This window comes from Abramis brama, assembly GCF_963993115.1.
Source record: "Abramis brama genome assembly, chromosome: 7".
Classification (NCBI taxonomy): domain Eukaryota; kingdom Metazoa; phylum Chordata; class Actinopteri; order Cypriniformes; family Leuciscidae; genus Abramis; species Abramis brama.
In genome coordinates this window covers 11,086,140-11,105,844 of record NC_139969.1, presented here as the reverse complement: position 1 = coordinate 11,105,844, position 19,705 = coordinate 11,086,140, and the positions used below count along the sequence as shown (strand labels likewise).

The 19,705-nt window shown below is 37.5% G+C and overlaps 2 protein-coding genes across 3 annotated transcripts in view; both read right to left on the bottom strand.

Annotated features, from left to right (window-relative positions):
• esyt2a (extended synaptotagmin-like protein 2a) overlaps window positions 1-7,367 on the bottom strand; it is a 28,162-nt gene extending 20,795 nt beyond the window's left edge. For both annotated transcript variants that reach the window (XM_084119286.1, XM_084119287.1), the window contains exon 1: window positions 6,534-7,367. In XM_084119286.1, coding sequence (XP_083975412.1) covers window positions 6,534-6,911 — 378 coding nt within the window. In that variant the 5' untranslated portion in view covers window positions 6,912-7,367. The remainder of the gene's footprint in view (window positions 1-6,533) is intronic.
• A 1,224-nt stretch (window positions 7,368-8,591) lies between these two features.
• Window positions 8,592-19,705, bottom strand: part of dip2cb (disco-interacting protein 2 homolog Cb) — a 34,080-nt gene continuing 22,966 nt past the window's right edge. The window contains 16 exon segments of the mRNA XM_084119308.1: window positions 8,592-9,767; window positions 10,639-10,762; window positions 10,904-11,078; window positions 11,173-11,247; window positions 11,333-11,390; window positions 12,516-12,577; window positions 13,498-13,668; window positions 15,020-15,188; window positions 15,271-15,401; window positions 16,138-16,247; window positions 16,334-16,445; window positions 16,605-16,726; window positions 17,940-18,063; window positions 18,226-18,306; window positions 19,190-19,290; window positions 19,379-19,580. Of these exon segments, the coding sequence (XP_083975434.1) occupies window positions 9,515-9,767; window positions 10,639-10,762; window positions 10,904-11,078; window positions 11,173-11,247; window positions 11,333-11,390; window positions 12,516-12,577; window positions 13,498-13,668; window positions 15,020-15,188; window positions 15,271-15,401; window positions 16,138-16,247; window positions 16,334-16,445; window positions 16,605-16,726; window positions 17,940-18,063; window positions 18,226-18,306; window positions 19,190-19,290; window positions 19,379-19,580 (2,070 nt within the window). The 3' untranslated portion in view covers window positions 8,592-9,514.

Genomic DNA, 19,705 nt, shown 5'->3' with positions numbered 1-19,705 from the left:
TTTAATGCAATGTTAAACCATTTAGGCCTACAATTTTTCACTATGGTAAGGTAACTTATGGTTAACCAATTAACAGGTTTTTACTGTAGTAATTTTATACTTTTTTCTTTACATTTTTTTTTACAGTGTAGAAAACAAGAACTGCTACAGTTTACTCATAATTAAATAATAAACTTTAATAGATACTCATTTGGAAGAGAGTTTTGTTTGTTTATTTCTTTCTTAATGCCATGTCTGCTTCTATAGTTATTTTAATTAATGAATTTCAGACATTTTAAAATGGATGATAAAAAACAACTCTAAAACAAAACATGGACTGAATTTGTCACAGCCATTTAAAAGGGAGTTTTGTTCTAATACATAATTCTTTAACAACAACAACAAAAAAGTCTGTTCCCAAAATAAATGTTGTTTTAAGAAGTTAAATGCTAATATTTCCATCCCTATTTTGTCGTCAGTTTCTTTGATTTTAATGGTCGTGTTCTAGATTTGTTGCATCAAGCTGCTCTCTCTCCATGTCTCTCTGTCTCTGTCTCTTCATCTTACTTTAATCGACATGGAGAAGAGTAAACTGTGTAAAGGAGAAAGTACCTATATGGAAAGATGTCGCACAAAAGCATGTGAGCGAGAGATATGCCAGGAAAACCAAATGGAAAATCCCTGACTTGTATTGGCTCCATTTCTTTCTCATATTTTCCTGAGGGAGAAAGCCAGTCTATGACTCAAAGCTGTGCTATTTCCTGATTATATGCGCAGAGAGCATAACACAGCTAAAGTTAGCCTGCTAATTCGCATAGCCTGTCAGACAGCAGTCGATGCTGATCTGATCTGAACTGATAATTACTAAGACTGCATCTGTACATCTGTCTTATCTCTGCCGCAAACACACATACCTCTGGCCTTCAAAAGATTTAGAAAATGCTGATAGGGGTCAAAGTATCATTCACAGACACAATGTGAATATACAGTATATATTTAATATTATTATTTATCTGTCTGTTTTTATAACATCAATCCCTAAACACAGTTAAAATGAGAATTGAAATGAGGCAGAAACTTCCATGCAGTTACAATAGTGCAGTTTTGAAAGGACGAGGCAACTAGTCTAAGCATGATTCATGAAGCTGATTCATGAAGACATGTTAACACGCTGACACTGACCAAATGCAGTAATGTGTGTGTGGGGGATGTATGGGCGTGGACGTGAACGTGTGCATCTGTGTAAGATCTGATCTTTTAAGCACTGTCATTTCCTATTCAAGTAAACAACTTTGTCATAAACAATCCTGTTGCCCAGTTGAGAAACAAACACACTACATTCTGCGAGTAACAGTAGCTATCTGAGGGTTGCCAACTTTTCAGTTTTCAGTGAGATTTCAGTGAGAGTAAGACTTTCCCTCTCTGCCGTGCGTGCGCGCGTGCGCTATCGGTTGGTTTGGAGCACAGTCTCTGTCTCGCATGCGTGCTCGCTCTAGATTCTGGGAGATTTTTAACTAATTTGTGCAATAACGCCATAGTGGTCCATCCAGTAGTTAAGAGCCTGAATTGTTTATAGTAATTCTGAAATTTAGTGCACATGAGTGAAAAAAAATACAGCACAGAAGAATGTCTATTTTTGCGTGAGATTTCTTTGTTGAGCGTGAGAGCGTGAGATTGAGGCTGAATGCGTGACTGTCACGCGAGATGCGTGAGAGTTGGCAACCCTGCTATCTACAATAGTAAACTTATAGACAGATTTGACCTCATCTGACCCCTAAATCAGGGGTTTAGCTGCAACCTTGATCAAACTCACTTTCCTATCATTTTCTAGTAAGACATCTGAAGACCTTGATTAGCTTGTTCATGTGTGTTTGCAAAACTCCAATCAGAAGCAAGCATCCCTATGCCCTATTCACAGAGCCCTTGAGTTGCGTATGCTATACGGAGGAATGCGTGTTATGTGTATGTGTGGGTAGTTTGTTTTGTGTGCGTTTCAGATTCCATTGGATCCACAGCCTGCGATTCTTCACCAAGGAAGATGACGCCCCGGTTCACGCTGCCAATCACCTCACGCCACCGTTTAAATACCCGTATCTCCTCCGTGCCGGAAGCTTTTTGCTCACTTTGCCATTTGCACACTCCCTATTAGCGCCGTTTTGTGGATATTACTGTTATTAGAGTTCTTGTATACTGTGTTTGATATTTGATTGAAATGTTCTTTGAGGTTATACGTGTATAGTTGCATACTACTTCTCAAGTCGTCGCGTTGTGTTTGAGGCTTGGAAGGGAGCAGGTAAGTCATGTGACATGCATTGTGCACCACGTAGGGCGTCCTTTTGTATTACACAGAAAACACAAAAATATCACAAAAAAACAAGACAACTTGAATTGTTCTTTTTATATGTTAACCTGAACTCTCCTGCCATCTAGCACAAGGATTCGCCACCCTGGGTCACATGACCATAAACAATAAATTGACTTTCTTGAAGTAACCATGTCATGTACCCTTCGCTAATGGACTTGTGGAAGGGCCCTTTGTAAAGGGATTCAGGTATTCACTTTTGTTTGAAATGCCCCTACAAATAACGTCCCCTTCGCGGAGTGCCCTTCGAAACACTCTCAGCAGGAACGTGGACCTTGAGGTCTTGTGAACTCAATGAAGGACTTACAGCTAGAGCTGCTTAATGATTCGGTGAGGTATCACAGGCACGTCTGAGAGGAGTCAGCACGACTGCTGAACAGGTCAAGGGGCATTTGCCAGACAGTCAGCGTGTCAGACTCAATGCAAGAAACTGATTGGACCGTATTATTAGCACATGACTGACATACAAAAATATGTCAAATATGAGGAAGGAACAGTAGGGATGCACTCAACTATTTCAAATTTGTCAGCCATTTTTTTGTTTTAGTTTTAGTCTTGTTGTTCTGTGTCAAATGTACTTTTTAGTTTTTATCTTTAGTCAACCTTGTCCTGTTTTGTTTAGTCAAGTTTTAGTCGACTAAATGTCTATAATGAGCGTTTTAGTCAAGTTTTAATCAAATGAAAACTTAAGTCACATATCATGCTGCATATTTTCTTTTTACGTCAATATACCCATATAGTCACAGTTATGACCCTTATTGCCTCGTCTTAGTCACGGAAAAAAGGTTGTCAACGGACATGCATGCATTAGCACGAGCATGCATTAAATATCCAATATCAGACGATTATATCCAGTATGGACATATACTAACAAATTAGTAATGCCAGTTGACAACTAATATATATATATATATATATCATGCACCATTGAAACCAGTAAGACTTTTAGAAATGGATGGTTAGCAGAATATCCAGGCTTGGAATCATATTGGTTTCAATGGGGTGAGTCAACAGGGTGAGTAAATGATGACTGGATTTTTAGTAAACAAGCATCTCTGCTGAGAGAGAACGGACAGACTGGTACCCCTCAGCAATTTACAGACAGCGGATGACGAGATGAACGAGGCTGGCGGTGGAGAGATCCGCTGACCTAAATGACTTCTAGTTTATTCATTAAAAATAAATGACATGAGGAGAGAAAAACACTGTCCACAGTGTTTCCTGAAAGAACAAGATGATGGCTGTGGATGGAAATCAATGTAGACAACGAACAAAAACATTGGAGCTTAGCACTGCATTGAAAAGAGCCATCCATATTCTGACCACCTAATACAGAAAAAGAACTTGCACCAGTCTCAAACAAACAAAGTCTCTATAGAGCTCAATGTGACTTTGATCAGACACAGTAAAGCAAACAAACATACTGTAATAAATGTATCAGTCACACACACACAGACACAGTAAAGGCCCTTTCACACTGAGCGTGACGCGATAACGCCAAGCGAATAAAAGGTGTCTCTTGGATTATGAAACACTGTTTTGCAACAGTCCAATTCTAGTCCTTTTTAACCCTTTATTAGATTTTAGAAGCTTGACTTTTTGGTTTTGTAGGAGGAGGATTTGGCAAAGCTGGCGAGTAGTTGTCGACCAATATATTGCCAGATATTTGGCTTTTTTTATTTTTATTATCAGCATTAGCCAGTAATTTTTTTTCTGTTTGGCCGATAAGCGTCACAAGTGGGACTTTTATTTTGACAAAGCTGAAAACCCAGTCTTCTAAGAACCCACAATCTGTGGTCTTTGTTGTCTTTATTTAACAGTTCTGTCTAATAATATGCTGCGCTATATCCAGTTGGCCGTTATGTCATATTCAATGAGTAATGCATATAAAATTAGCATTGCCTGGTCTTTATTTTACATGATTCCCAGTGCACTCAGACAGGTCTCAATTTTTTTTTAAAAAGTATAGCATTACAGATAGATAGTATTCAAGTATAGTAGTAGCCCTATTACAGAATCAAGATTTTTTTTAAGTTTAAATCATTTTCAAATTATTTATTTCTAATTATTTTAGTGAATACTATGTCAGATAATGTGATTACAGCAACTGCACCGCTCTCTAAAATATAGTTTGGCGGGCCAATGTCGATATCAGCCGACCACTACTCAGAAGCAGATTATATATAATGAATGAGTTACACAGAAAGGTTAGGACAAACCAAAACCACTTGTGTGTACACTTCATGGTTCAGGTAACACAAACTTCACTTGCTTTTCATCGCCATGTTTAATATAACGATTCCCTTGTTAGTTATGAACACGTGCACAAACACAGACACAGACACACACAATAGGATGGGAATACTGTCTTTATAAAATCTGCCCTCCAGGAAAAGAGTTATTGTATCTGCTCAGACACACCATTAACCCAAAAGGGAAAGTGGCGCGCCTCATCTGAGTGACAGGTCACTATAGCAACATGTCCTCAAGCATGTGACTCCCTATGTGTTGGTGATGTCATAATAATGATGATGAATGTCATAATGACAGTTACTGTAGTAACGCACCACACCCACTAAGGAGAGGTTATTTCACCATATGTGGCTATCATCTGACACAAATAAACAAATATATGACCTGAACTTGTTTACAAACACACTTCACTCAAACACACATGCTTAAAACTAATAATTGTTGTAAAGTTGAATGTCTGAGTGTGTGCAGTGTTTCATTTTTTAAAAACTATCATATAACACAATAATCCACTTTCAAGTAGGTTCACAATCAAACAAACCATGCAACCAACCCAACTCAGACAATCAGTCAACCTGAGTTTCACGAATTACCTGTTCAAGTTAGCCTACTTAATATCAGGCTAAAACTGAAAGAAAGAACAACGAAAGCCTGTCTGGCCATGCCAAGAAGAGTGAGTTAAAGCTAATGGAGTGAACACTGGAGTTTTGTGTCCCTGAATGACTCTTTCAGCACAGAGGCCTGCTAACGATATGAAATGATATGCCAGAACTGTGATCTCAGGTTAGACAGCGCACTCATTTGTTTAAAGTAACAGAGCCAGAGAGTGTCCGCAGGCCAAAAGAAACGGACATGACAACCTGGCATGTCCATGTGTGTGTAATTTCCCACAAGGATTCAAGTTTATGTTTCTACCTGAGCATGACAAATGATTTTGAATGCAGCCACTGATTTAATATTTCAGAATCAAATCTGGGTATCGGCCCTCATAAATAAAAATATCTTTAGTGTTTATATAACTATATATCTTTAAGGAAAGAAGTTCCTAAGTTACAGTCATCAAGAGTGCATTTACTTGATCAAAAACAGAAAAAAACAGTAATATTGTGAAATATTATTACAATTTAAAATAGACTAAAATATAAAAAGACTGGAGTAATGATGCTGGAAAAATTCAGCTTTGCATTATATTGTAAAGTATATTAAATAGAAAACCATTATATTAAACAGTAATAATTTTTTTCTGTATTTTTGATCAAATAAATGTAGGCTTGATGAGCATAAGAGACCTCTTTCAAAAACATTAAAAACAGTAGGCCTAATGTTTCCAAACTTTTGTTTTGACAAGTGCTGTATATATATATATATATATATATATATATATATATATATATATATATATATATATATATATATATATATATATATAGGCCTATATATAATAAAGAATATTTTTTATATATAATGGTCGATAAGAGATATCCTAAATAGTTATATCCTAAATATTTTATTATTATTAATGCCATTATATTTATTTTTATGCAAAGTAGAGCTTAAATATAAATAAATAAGTAGACAAATTCCACTCAACTATCTGTCTCTCACTAGACCTATGGAATAGGCTACTTTACATATACAGATTTTAGAAGCGCTTAATAGTGATTCTTCTCAGGTCAAATGTTGGATGGCCGGTTCTGACACTTCAGATTTGTGTCTTGATTGGATTTGTGACTCATTCAGGTATGTAAGCAATGTCATTGGTGAGTAGCCTACACATACTTTTGACAGCATCAGACTTTAACCACACACACACACACACACACACACACACACAAGTCTGAATTAGTGCTACAGGTCAATGCTGGCCCTGGGGTCAAAGTTCTCCATGTCAATCATTACCAGATTTGAGTACCACATGTTCCGTGTGTCGCTCACTCACCCACGGCGGCAGCTCTGAGCTCCGGACGGTCTGACGCACCGCTCGCTCCTCATGCTCCAGAAACGCCAGTGCCTGGTTGACCCGAGCGAATCTGGTTCCCTGGTTCCGCCTGAGCCAGAACAGCACGGCCAGGCCGATGAGGACCCAGCTGAAACTGAACTCCAGGTATCCCAGCACGTAGATGGGGAAAATCACCAGGAATGTCTTGGCGAACTTAATTCCCATCTGTGTGGCGTCCGTCACCGGAGACTGCGGCTCCTCGTCCGGTACAACCGGCTTGGGTGTTTTGACATCTTTGGGGGTCGGAGCAGAACCCGGTCCGTTCTGACTGACCGCTGGTGCGGGTTTGGGTTGCACTCCGTTTGCTGACGCACTCATCTCCAAAGTACACAAATCCAAAACAAACAACAAAACTAAAAACTAAACAACTAAAGAAATAAGAGAGTTTCTAAAGAAACATCTCAAACATGTAAGTTGAGAATATTTATAGTAAACAAAACGAGTCGCGTCGCTCGGTTCCGGCTCTTCCCAGGAGTGCAGATGATTGGATCAGCGCTTCTCCCTAAAATGCTCCCCACCCGACCTTGCCTTGTATGGAGCGGCCGTCGGCCCGTGATTTTCCGCCCTTCACAACGAACTTCAACTCGCTCGAGTCTTCCAGCTGCTGCCCCGTCTCTGAGTGCGCGCCACGTCTCGCTGTCCCTCTCGTCACCGCGCGAGCTGTGAGCGGTACCACCTCCTCTCACACTCACCACATCCTGCAACAACACACGCACTCTGACCAAACCCGCTGTTCTGGATACACACAGTGACAGGAAGCTTCAGTTCACACTGGCAGAATGAGGGTGGCGCAACGAGCGTGCACGAGCGGTCCGGAAGCGCCACCTTGTGGACTAAACTTAATACACAGAAACTCTTCACAGTTTATACTGAGCGCATTCATAATCTATCTATCTATCTATCTATCTATCTATCTATCTATCTATCTATCTATCTAAACATGCAGAAACTCGTCACAGATTAATAAGCGCATTAATAAATTCACTATTACACTGTAAAAAAGGATCGTGATTTTAACGGAAAAGGATTGTAAAATACTATGGTGAAAGTTTCCTTACTATATCGGGTGAATAACTGTGAGAGATGTAACCGTACATTTTACTGGGTTACAGGGTTACAGACGTGAAAAGGAACAAATCATTGTATAGTTTACTGTGGAAAAAACGTAAATTGACATTCCCACAATTCCCTGCGTGACACTACACATTTGATGTATTTTTGTTGAAATAACGGTTTCTTAAATTTTTTTCTTATCAGTTATGTACATTATGGTTTTTAATGTTACATTTAATGCTGTTACATTAATTTTTATTGCATTTTTAAAATGTCGTGTTTCGAGTTTGTGTGATTTACATTGTGCAGCTTCTATATATTAATGTGAACTTTTTCAGCTTGTGGATAAACTGCTTTTGATGAGCTTTGATTCATCATGTGACTCTCTAATCACCATTGAGGGTGATGGTTGTCAGTGTAATACAAAACAGATGTTAATACTTAAATATGTCGGTAAATTAACATTATATCAGATAATAAAATAGTTTTTTTACTAAATTGAATGGACTTTTCTTTCTTTCTTTTTTTTTTTTTACAGTGTATCTAATTATCTATCTATCGGACTAAACTTAACATGCATTCAAATGATTAATATAAGCGCATTCATAAGTTTACTATTATCTATCTACAGTAGCCTATGAACAAAAACCGGCATTATTTTGCCCCTCTGAGTTAAGCAACTGATCCATCAGCTAGTCTGACATGCAGTAGGTCAGGAGAACCAGTTTGGCTTGTAAGACTGAATAAAACAAATCTTAAAAAAAAAAAAAAAAAAAACACAAAATATTAATAAATTTGTAGTTCATTATTTTTCCGCATATGTTACTCCACTCAGCATTCAATTAGAGTAAAACATGCATTTAGCATTTTGTTCACTAGATGGCAGTGAATGTACATTGTGATCCTCAACAAAAGTTTGCAAGGCAGACATGTTTTCTCAATAAGAATAGTTGAAAATATTTTATTGACATATGAAAAGACATAGTGACATAATCAAAGTGCTTTTGTATCTTACATGTAATGAAAGCTTCAAAAATAAATAAAGATATAATAAACACACATTGTGCATATGTCATTCTGTCCATTCCTCCCTCCTTCCCTCACTCTCTCTCTCTCTAGAGATAGACATAAAACAGGAGAGATCAGCTGCTGCTGGGCAATGAGTCTAGAATGCAAATTCTATTCCACATAGGTCTATATTTATGCGTATCACAGTGCAGATATGATCTTGTTCATAAACATGATAAAATTACCTTTGCTAGCCTAAACTATTAAAGTCACAAAAAATTATGTTGCAAAAGCTAGACAAAACAAAACAAACAATTTTCTGTACATAATTAACAATTATGAAAATGACTTAACATTAGTATCATTAAAATGATAGACATGCTAAATGATTATGTGATATTTTAATACAACTTCAAAAATGTGTATCAACAGACACCAACAAAGACGAGCATAAAACAACAATATATGCAAAAGAAAAGTACGTAAAAGCACAAATATGACATATATTTGTGATCACAGGTTTAAAAACACTAATAAATAACATGGATTTAATTGGCAACAGCAATATTTATCATATAAAATTCCATTCTTTAAATTAAATTTAGTATGCAAGTTAAAAAAATAACCAACACTAGCAAAATATTGGGCGACACAATCAAAAATGAAAATAAGAACTTAAAGATATGCTACAGGAGTCCTTTAAGTCTTTTAAGTCCCTCTGTGAATGATGTGCGAGTGTGTGTTTGCTATTTTTAGGGCGTTCGATCTACAGTTAGCAGGCTGACAGAAGTGCTGAGAGTGAGAAGGTGCTGGAAATCATGGTTGTTGTGCCTATCTTTAAGATCATCGCGTGTGTGTTTCTACATGTTATAAGCCACATATATGGGGTCGAGCTGGTCGGCGAGGAAACCGTCTCGCAGGTGCATGCGTTGCTTCTCTCCGCGAGAGTTGATGGGAATTACGCCCGTATCCACAACGACCACCACACCCACAATCAAGTAGTGTTCTTCTAGAACCACATTAGTTACCATTGGAACCAGATCTAGAGCCTCCTGCTCAGAACCGTCCAACTCCACCACCACCACAAGGAGATTCGTCCATGTGAACACCGCACTGAATGAGAGAGAGAGAGAGAAAGTTTGAACCTTGCAAACTTATACGGAATACCGATTTCACAAGTAGCTGCTTTTCTAAAATGTGTATTCTTCTTGCAATGCAACTACGCTAGGCATTAGCATAAACTGTCTTCATCTGCACTGCAGTTAGTTTTGATCAACTACTGTATTGTCAGCAACATTATAAAGAGAATCTTGCTGAGCAAACAAGTTTATGGATGGCTACCTGAATAATAACATATCCAGTTTAAGGGCACAGACATTTAAAGGAAATTATTGCCTCCTTGAATATTGAGGCTCGTGACTGCCAGGAAAAACACACGTTAAATGTTGAATGTGGCTTATCCAATTATTTTTATGATTTATTAAAGTGTGTTGAGACTTTGGCATATTAACTCGTGTTATTTAATGTGCAGCAGCTGTTTTTTCAGTTCAGTTTTTTCAGCTGTTTTTTTTTTCTTTTTATATTTTAGGTTGTATTTCCAGTAAAAATAAGTATGCTTCTATATATACCATACCGTTTACCTTTTGAACTTCCTAAAAATGATCATGATTTCCACAAAAATATTACGCAGCACAAATGTTTTCAACATTGATAATAACAAGAAATGTTTCTTGAGCATATTAGAATAATTTCTGAAGGATCATGTGACACTGAAGACTGCAGTAATGATGCAGAAAATACAGCTTTACCATCACAGGAATCAAATACATCTTAAAATAGAGAACTTATTTTAAATTGTAATAATATTTCACAATATTATTTCAGAAACAAATCTTACCAACCTCAAAATATCCTTTAATATAAAACGATTATACATGGTTCCCACCCCTAATCTCTGTGTGTTCGTGTGTGTGTGTGAGCTCACCACTCTGTGATATTCCGATGTGCCCTGATGATGGACGTTTCAATGTCAATGGGATGGTATTTCATACCTCTCAGCTCCATGACTTCATCTAACGCTCCCACCACATAAAGGGCATCGTGCCTTTCTGAACACACAAATAAAACAACTCATAACAACTCCACTGCTCAATGCAAATCAAAAATCTTTCTCTCTATGAATGCACAGACAATCCCTCTTTATCTGTGACAAAATGCCCAATATATATTGAACACACACACACACACACCTCCGCTTGCATCAGTGAGGTCAGTCCTGCGCAGAAACCCAAGGTATCCGGTTCTGGCCCACACAGTCTGAGTGTCTCCAAAGCTCAACCTGGCTCCGAAATGATCCGAACGCACGTTTTCCTCTCCGAACACAGTGAAGTACCCACTGGCATTCTGTGGACTATGGACCCAGATCTGCACACATTTTAAAACGGACACAAGTGAGATGCTTGGTTATGAGGAGATATTCTTTTATCTGATAGACAAGAGAGAGTGCTACTGGTCTAACCTCCCCTAAATGAGAGTCTCCGATTGGTCCCTTCGTCTCTGGGTTAGCGATGATGATGCGTACACCAGGTAAAATCTGTTAAAAAATTAAGAAAAAAAGTCACATTTTGGAATCTAATGTGGTTAAAGAAAATAAAGAATCATTTAACTGTCTTACTAACCTTCCCAGATTCCATGAGAGGTAAACTATGTGGAGATCCTCTTTCAACCAGTCTCACCCTGCAAACACATACAGTCTTACTTCAGATGAGGATCTGATAGAAAAAAAATTATATTGTTCCAAATATATGACAGTGTTTTTTTTTTCTTGGAAATACATCTGAAAAAATGGGTTTGTCTTATATTCACGGTCTAGACATTTACATATAAATAATCCAGCCGCAACAATAGGGAGAGCTAAATAATACGTGTACAGTGAAAGACTGGAAAAACTGGAAGAACTGGAAGAGAGAGTTGCTCCCAAAAATACATATGATTTGATGTGAATAATTATCATTGAGTATTATACATGTTTGGTATCATTTGAAATGTCTCAGTGCGACTGGTACTCATTTCCAAATAAGTAAAACAAAAGGTAACAAGGTTTTTAAGAGTTTAGAGAGAACTGGCACACAAAGGAAGGTGGTCTCCTGTCAAATGGTCTCATACCCCCAAAAGGTGTAACCTCTGAATGCAAATTTCCATTGTTAGCACATGTTTCCATGTGAAAGAGGTTCTGTCTATATAATGGAGTTTCCTCCATGACTGATAAACGCAGCAGAGTCATCAAACAACTCTCATTCAGCAGCCAAGAAATACAGAGTGTAAGAGTGTAATGTTAGAAGATGGCGAGCCCAAAAAGTCTTAAAAATGCTAAAAGCTTCCCGCGGTCCTAAAAATGGCCACTTCGAAGAAATGGACGGGCAAGTGTGTCAGTACGTAGACGAAAAAATCAATGAGGGGATGCCCACAACTAGAGCCGTTATTCAGCTGAAGTCACTGGAATTCGGCAAAGAGCCGAACATCCCCACCAGCGAGGCCCCTCGTTTCTTATTTCAGCTATGTACTGACACACTTGCCTGTCAATATTTTCAAAGCGGAATGTCTTTTCGTATATTTTAGTATATCATATTTTTTTTAAATATATTATATAATATTTAGTTTCATATATTCTGAGAATTAACATTTTCTGAACATTAAGGGCTTTCTTTCACAGACTATTTGTTGAAAATAAAAACTACTTTTTGAATGGTACTGTCCTAATCTCTAATAATTTTGTCCCTTTTACTACATCTCTGTAAGAATGAAAATAATGAAATACCTAATGTATGTGTGTGTGTGTGTGTGTGTGTGTGTGTGTCTTGCCTGTCATGTCTCAGTGCTCTCATGTCCACATAGACAGTTGTTGGATCAGGTCCTGATGTTCCCTGCACAAACATACAAATCACCTTCTATAAATTACAGTCAAACATACTTAATCGCCCACCAGATGAGCACGATTGCTTTACTTTTTTATGGTCAAGGTGACTTTCATTAAAAGTGAACAAAGTGTACAAATGTATAGTGCATGGACAGGTTTCAACCAATCAGCAAAAGAAGGAAGGTAGAGGTAGATTAGTTCAAAGATTATATATTTCCCCTTATGTAAACATCTAATTCAAAACAGGTTAAACTGTTGGCATCCATCATCTAGAAGGAAAACTCCTGTTCCAGTGTAGATGCAAGGTGTTAGTTGTATATAATAACATGTAATGACCTAATATATTTGGTTTCATGCAACATTTTTTGTAAACCACCCTGAAGCTAATCAGGAGTTGTCCAAAGGCAGAAATGTTTTTTGCACCCTTTATGACTGAATCCAGAGATGAGCATGCTTTCGTTTCTCTCACTCACATTATTTCCCCTGTGTGAACAGTTCTGGACAAGAGCACTGAAGCTGAAGTCATTTGAGGTGAGGTTAACACTGCTTTGCCAATTAGTCAGCTAGTAAAAATTAGTAGTCATGCACAAAGGATGATAATTAGTAGATTTACTCCCACATCTACATATGGTTGTAATAACTGAAGAACAGTCAAGAGTTATGAAATGATGAGGATCAGTTGAAGTTCAGTCATACCTGCTCAGCAAGCTTCCCCAACCTATGAGGCTACATGAGGAGAGGAGAGGAAGATGTAATGTATAAATATGTTAAAAAGTAACTTAAATAATAAACTTAAAACTAAATAAATCAATAAATCAAATAGAAGGTTGAATGAGTTACATGACTAGAAAAAAGAAATAAACTGAACACTGGGGATGCCGCTAGGCTATGAAATCCGATGTGGGTCATATTCTTGCCTATACTGACCTGTAGGCAGATTGCGAGATTGACCCTGCAGCCGAAGGCAGTGCTGACGGCACGAGGGTGAAGCCCCACATCCTTAAAGAGCTTACAGAAGGACTGTGTCAGAGCAACACGAGGCCTCTCTTCCGCCACAACCACACATGAACGCACACGGGTCAGATCCATCCCACGGGCCTGAGAGATAGAGAGAGAGACGCACACAAATACAGGGGTGAACTGAGAAACGGTGTTATTTTAGTATTATTGAGATACTATTCATTCATACTATTTGTGTTTTTATTTTAATGTCAGTTAAAGTTTTAACAATTCTTTGTGTTTTTGTCATTTGTATTTTTTGTAAAATTTTAGATTTAGTTTTTAGTACAATACATCAAGTTAAACTAAATGAAAATAAGAAATGTTGCCTTAGCAACTAGCTGAAATAAAATATTTTTTCTCTTTTCTTTTTTCAATTAACATTTATTTTATTTCAAGTAACCAAAATGTTTTTTTTTATGGTTTTAGTTTAAGCTAAAGGGATAGTTCACCCAAATATTTAAATTCTCTCATCATTTACTCACATTCATGCCAACCCCAATGTATATGACTTCCATTTCCATTTTCTTCCAAGTTTTTTAGGAAAATAATCCATCTCTGTGAGCCCATATAATGCAAATGAATGGCTTGCCAGTCGGTTGACGTGTGAAAAACCACACACAGCGATCGTATCGTAAACCATACAACCAAAGTGGATAAATCAATGTCTTCTGAAGCGAAAACTATCTGTAAGAAAAACTTTTTAAAAAAACTATAAATCATTGCTTCCGGACCAGTCTACTGTCATACGAGCGCTGTGAAGCTTGCGCGAGAAGTAGTGGTCCCATTGTAACCTGCTACTGTGTTGTAAGGATGCATTCGACACAGGTTACCTTGTACGAATATATTTAATTTAGAGGGAAACACAAAAAGAATACAGAATGGCACAGCATATATCAGCCTCTGTCCAACTCTGCGTGACTGCCAGGCTCCAGGGGAAACTCTAAACATGGGTGTTAAAGAAACATCCCCAGACCATTACATCATGTGCTTTCCTCATGAACTTCACAATGCACTTACTTTTGTGTTAAGCTGAACTTGTGAACGCTCGTATAACAGTAGCACAGAAGCAATGATATAGAAAAAAAAGTGAAAAATATTAGTATTTTTCTTACACACACCAATCGTTTCGCTCCAGAAGACATCCACCTGTGTTGTATGGATTACTGTCACAATCTCTGTGTGATTTTTCAAGTTTTAAACAAGCGGCAGCTATTCACTTGCATTATATGGACACACAGAGATGGATTACTTTCCTAAAAAAAATGTAGTTTATCTGAAGAAAGACAGTCATATACATCGGGGATGGCATGAGAGTGAGTAAATGATGAGAGAATTTTCATTTTGGGGTAAACTATACCTTTAACTATAATAATCCTGATGAGAAGCAGATTGAAATGGTATGTGTGTGTGTGTGTGTGTGTGTGTGTGTGTGTGTGTGTGCGCGCACCTTTAGAGAGTCGGTGAGAGAGCTGAGAGATCTCGTGCAGAGCTCCATCACAGAGTACGAGCAGAACGTGTCTCGGACTTTAAACTGACTGACGGACTGCAGCCACAAAGCAGGGTTCACCTCTAGATCCATCGGAGAGATCAGAACAGACTGCTGCCCTGCAAACACACTACGCACAGAAAACAAGCACACAAATGAACACCTGTGTTTGCTGAGTGTTCATCTCAGGAGAGTGCACAGGTGATCCGTACCTGCAGAGACACCACAAGACGAAGCCAAGGCCGCAGTACGGGTCGAGACATACGGCCACCTCTCGAGAGGGATACAACTCACACTGCAGTTTAACAGAGCGACACAGAGCACTGGTTGCATTGTGAGACATCTTCAGAGAAAGAGAGAAAAAAATTATAGAGATTATTGTTTTTTTTAATTTAAGACAAATAATTAACACAAACATATTTCTTGTCCCTTCATTAGAAATATACAAAAGGGTCCAAAAGGCAGAGTCTCACCACATGTGAAAATGTTTCTAATTCAACATATTTTATTATAGATTATAGAAGATAAGATAATATAATATATAAGAAATAAATAAATTTGATCATATTTGGGTGTCTGTGGCATCAAAAGTTTGAAAACCCCTGTTTTACAAAACACACACACACACACACACACACACACACGCACACACACACACGTCTGGTTCACTATCATGGGGACCTCAATTTAGGTCCCCATGGTGACATGAGCCCCCATGAATCTGTGTGCATTCAGGTTAAAGTCCCCACCAGGATAGAACAGCACACACACACACGCGCACACACACCTATGTATATGTCATATAAATATATTACAATATATTTATATATTTAAGAAAAAATATATACATTTCAAATATTTATAAATTCAAATTTAATTACATTATTTAATAAAGAATTTTATTTGAAGGTTATTTTAAATAACCTTAACTAACATGGTTATATCTGAAAACTACCATGCACAGAAAAACATACAACAGAGCTGAATATTCTGATTATTACTGAAATTAGAAATGCAATGTCTTCACACTAATAGTTGGTACATAAAACAACATTAGTAACAGGTATGATGAGACAAACCTTCACTCCAGCAAGCATGCCTGTAGTGGACACACTAAAGTCCAGATACGCCAACGAGTCTGGGTCACATGGCTTAAACAGCAGGGGACAACGCCTCTTTGGCAAATCGTCTAATAAATAAAAACACACATATTTCTGATGAGCACTTGACAGGTGTAACCTCAGAACAAAGATCTCATGTCTCTGACAAACTCACCTGTTTCCAGGATAGGAGGCCATGATTTAAAGTCCACAGCCACTGACGCATCTCTAGACCTCAGAAGTTTAGAGATGGCTTGGGAGGTCATAACACACACTGAACGACTCACCTGCACACACCAACATTTTTATTCATTAAAAATGGTAATGTTTCGAAAGCTGATGTCTCATTCTATAATGCATCACATTTACAATAATTTAAATGATTTCACTATTAAGTTATTAAGATATCTCTAATAATTAAATTCACGACAGAGGTGTGTCCTTACGTCTAGGATCATTTTAACTGTAGGTAGTGTAGTGGGGATATTTTGAGGGTGAGGCGGCCGTACAGTGATAGGAATACAGCCTGCATACAGACAGCCGTAAAATGCAGCGATCAGATCTAGACCTGAAACAAAAAAACGAAACAAAAATGCACACAGATATAAATCTTCGTGAAATAAAACTACATCTGTAACAAAAAGCTGGAATTCAGCCAGTGCACATTTACTCATTCTCATTTATGATTTATTTAACTGTAATGTGATATTTTCATTTAATTTAAATTTAATCAAATGTTTCATAAAGCTAACGTGATGTGATTTCTCTACAGATTTAATTGGAGTGTGAATGACTCTTGAATGTGATATAAAGAACAGGACCGTCTGCTGTAGCTGATCTGATTTCATGAAATGCTACAATTAGCACCACAGAAAAACTACAACAAATGTGATTTCTACCCTTTATTTGGCTGAAATAAAGGAACATATGTATTATTGCAACCTGCAGATTTATTGGCAAACTTTAGAGTATGTTCAGTGCCTTTGTCTTTAAAATATCGTCATTTGGGAGCTTTTCACAGCAAATATTAGATTCATTAATTTGCACATCATGCAATCAACAGGGGTTTTGCAGGTTTTATGAAGGTAAATGTAAGACTTTTTAAAGACTTTTTTTAAGACCAAGTAAATAAATTGTTTACGCAAGTGAATAAATTGAACAATACATAAATATGTTCTCTAAATGTAAATGTCTAAGGAGAAACACAATGAGCAACACTGTAGAGTTTGAAAATACAACTTACAACAGATATTTGTTACTTTTTAATTCATTTTTCAAAAACAAAAAAAGACTACTAGGATATGTAAATATCTTTTACTGTACCTTCTGATTTGTAAGTTCTTCCTCAGTATTTTTTGTCTTGTTTTCCAGTGCAAATGTCTAAAGATTCTTAAATCAAGATGCATGTACTTGAGTGCAATTGGGCAAAAAAAACACCAAAAAACTTAATTCAAAGGGAAGTTTTGATAACTCATTGACAGAGGTTAGTTCTTGTTTTAATCAAACTCTCTTCATGTTAAATTTTAAGATTTTAAATTTGCATCTCAAGTAAATGTATCTTGATTTAAAGATATTTAGATATTTGTTTTGAAAAACAAGACAAAAGTAATGTTTAATTTTTTGCAATGCATGCAACATTTAATGCCATGACTTCATGAATTTTAGACTTTCAGCTCTGATTTAAGACATTTTAAAGGCCTTAATTTGTGTAAGGGCAAAATAAGACTTTTTAACTTCTTCAAATCAAGTAAGTTAGCCGGAGTGTGTATGTGTGTGCTTACCTGGTGGATACACTAATGCTACATGGTCTCCATCTCTTAGCTGTCCTCTTTCATACAGCATAGTGGCAATTTTCTCAGCTCTCTTGTGAAGCTGTAGACAGGTCAGAGAGCTTCCTATTGCACCCTGAAACACACACACACACACACACACACACACACACACACACACTTATAGAAACACAATGCTACACCTGAAATCATATGGAGGTCAGAAAGGCTCCTGATTTTTAATCATTTTCTAAACACACTGCTGAGGGAAATGAGAAAAGCAATATGTGTGTGTTACCCTTGAGTTAATGAGCGTGTACAGTATGTGGTCAGGAGTTGTCTGAGCTCTCCACTGAAGCACCTCCGACAGAAAGAGAAACTAGAACACATAAGAGAAAGAATAATCAGTCCGAGTGAAAGACACACAGACACACACACACACACAGACAGACACACAGACAGACAGACAGACAGACAGACAGACACACACACACGGCTTGTTTGTAAAGGTTTCCTTTAGGAGGTCAATTGAAGTACATTTTTGGCTCTTATCTTCCCATCTACAGGGATCCTAGAGATGCACGATATGGGAATAATCTGTGATTTTCTGATAAAAATTAAGATTGTGATTTAAAATGTGATTTTTTTTTTTAAATAGCTCCAGGTTTGCTGTGCTGTTTTGTAGGGCTGCACAATTTGGCCCCCAAAAAGAGTGAATTTATCTGTATATAATTATACAATTATTATGGCTATCATTAATAAATAACAATTAAGTATTTTTATCAAGTAAAACATCGATAATAATTTTATCTTACAGTACAACTGTACAACGCTGTCATTTTTGTTGTGTTCATTTTGTTATTGAAAGGAAAGCGTGCGGCACATATTTACATATTCATCTAAACGACACTCCCAGAAGCATGGGTGTAGTTGGGATGTTCGCTAACAGTAAACCACTGCAAACGTATTTCAAACTTCTTTTTACCCCTAAGCGAAGAATGAAAAAGAGTATATCAGATGCTGAGATGATTTCATGTGGAGCAGCATTTACTGCATACCGAGGTGCTCTGAGACACGGACCATGAGCTGCTTGCATGTAAATAAAGACAGTGCTGCACTTCACTCTGAAACACGCAGCACATCTTCTTTTTGTTTTGTTTATTAAATCGCAGCCATTATTATAGCAATTTTGATTTTATTCTGTTTAACTGTTCAACCCTAAGAGATCTTAATCTCTGTAGACTCACAAACTCTGAATTTACCTGCTCATTGTCCTCCATGTGACTCAGGTCTCGTCCGCTGGCCTGAGCCATTCGTTTTCCTGCGACGAGATTCCCCACCATCACAGAGGCAGGACCCACCTCTGCAACAAACACACACATGATATTTACACAACACTCTCTATGTAACAAACACATCATGCTCTATAACACACATAAGGGCTTGTGCACCTGGTTGCTTCTGTCTGGGTTTGGGCAGGTTGGTGATGCAGGAGTGAGGACACATGAGGATGCTGCAGGGGTGTAGCGCCCCCTCCAGAAACAGCTGTTTAGTCTCGGACAGGTGGATTCCACCCAGAGGGGTTTTGGGGAGGGTGTTGGCAGGAACCAATGCCAGACAGTAGACCCCCACCTGATGAATACCATCTATAGCCTAAACACACACAGGTTTGGTCAGAGAACTCATTATTAATTGTTAACAACCTTAATTATATTTATCAACAAAAATTTACATTTAAACATTTAGCAGACGCTTTTACCCAAAAGCAAATGAGGAGA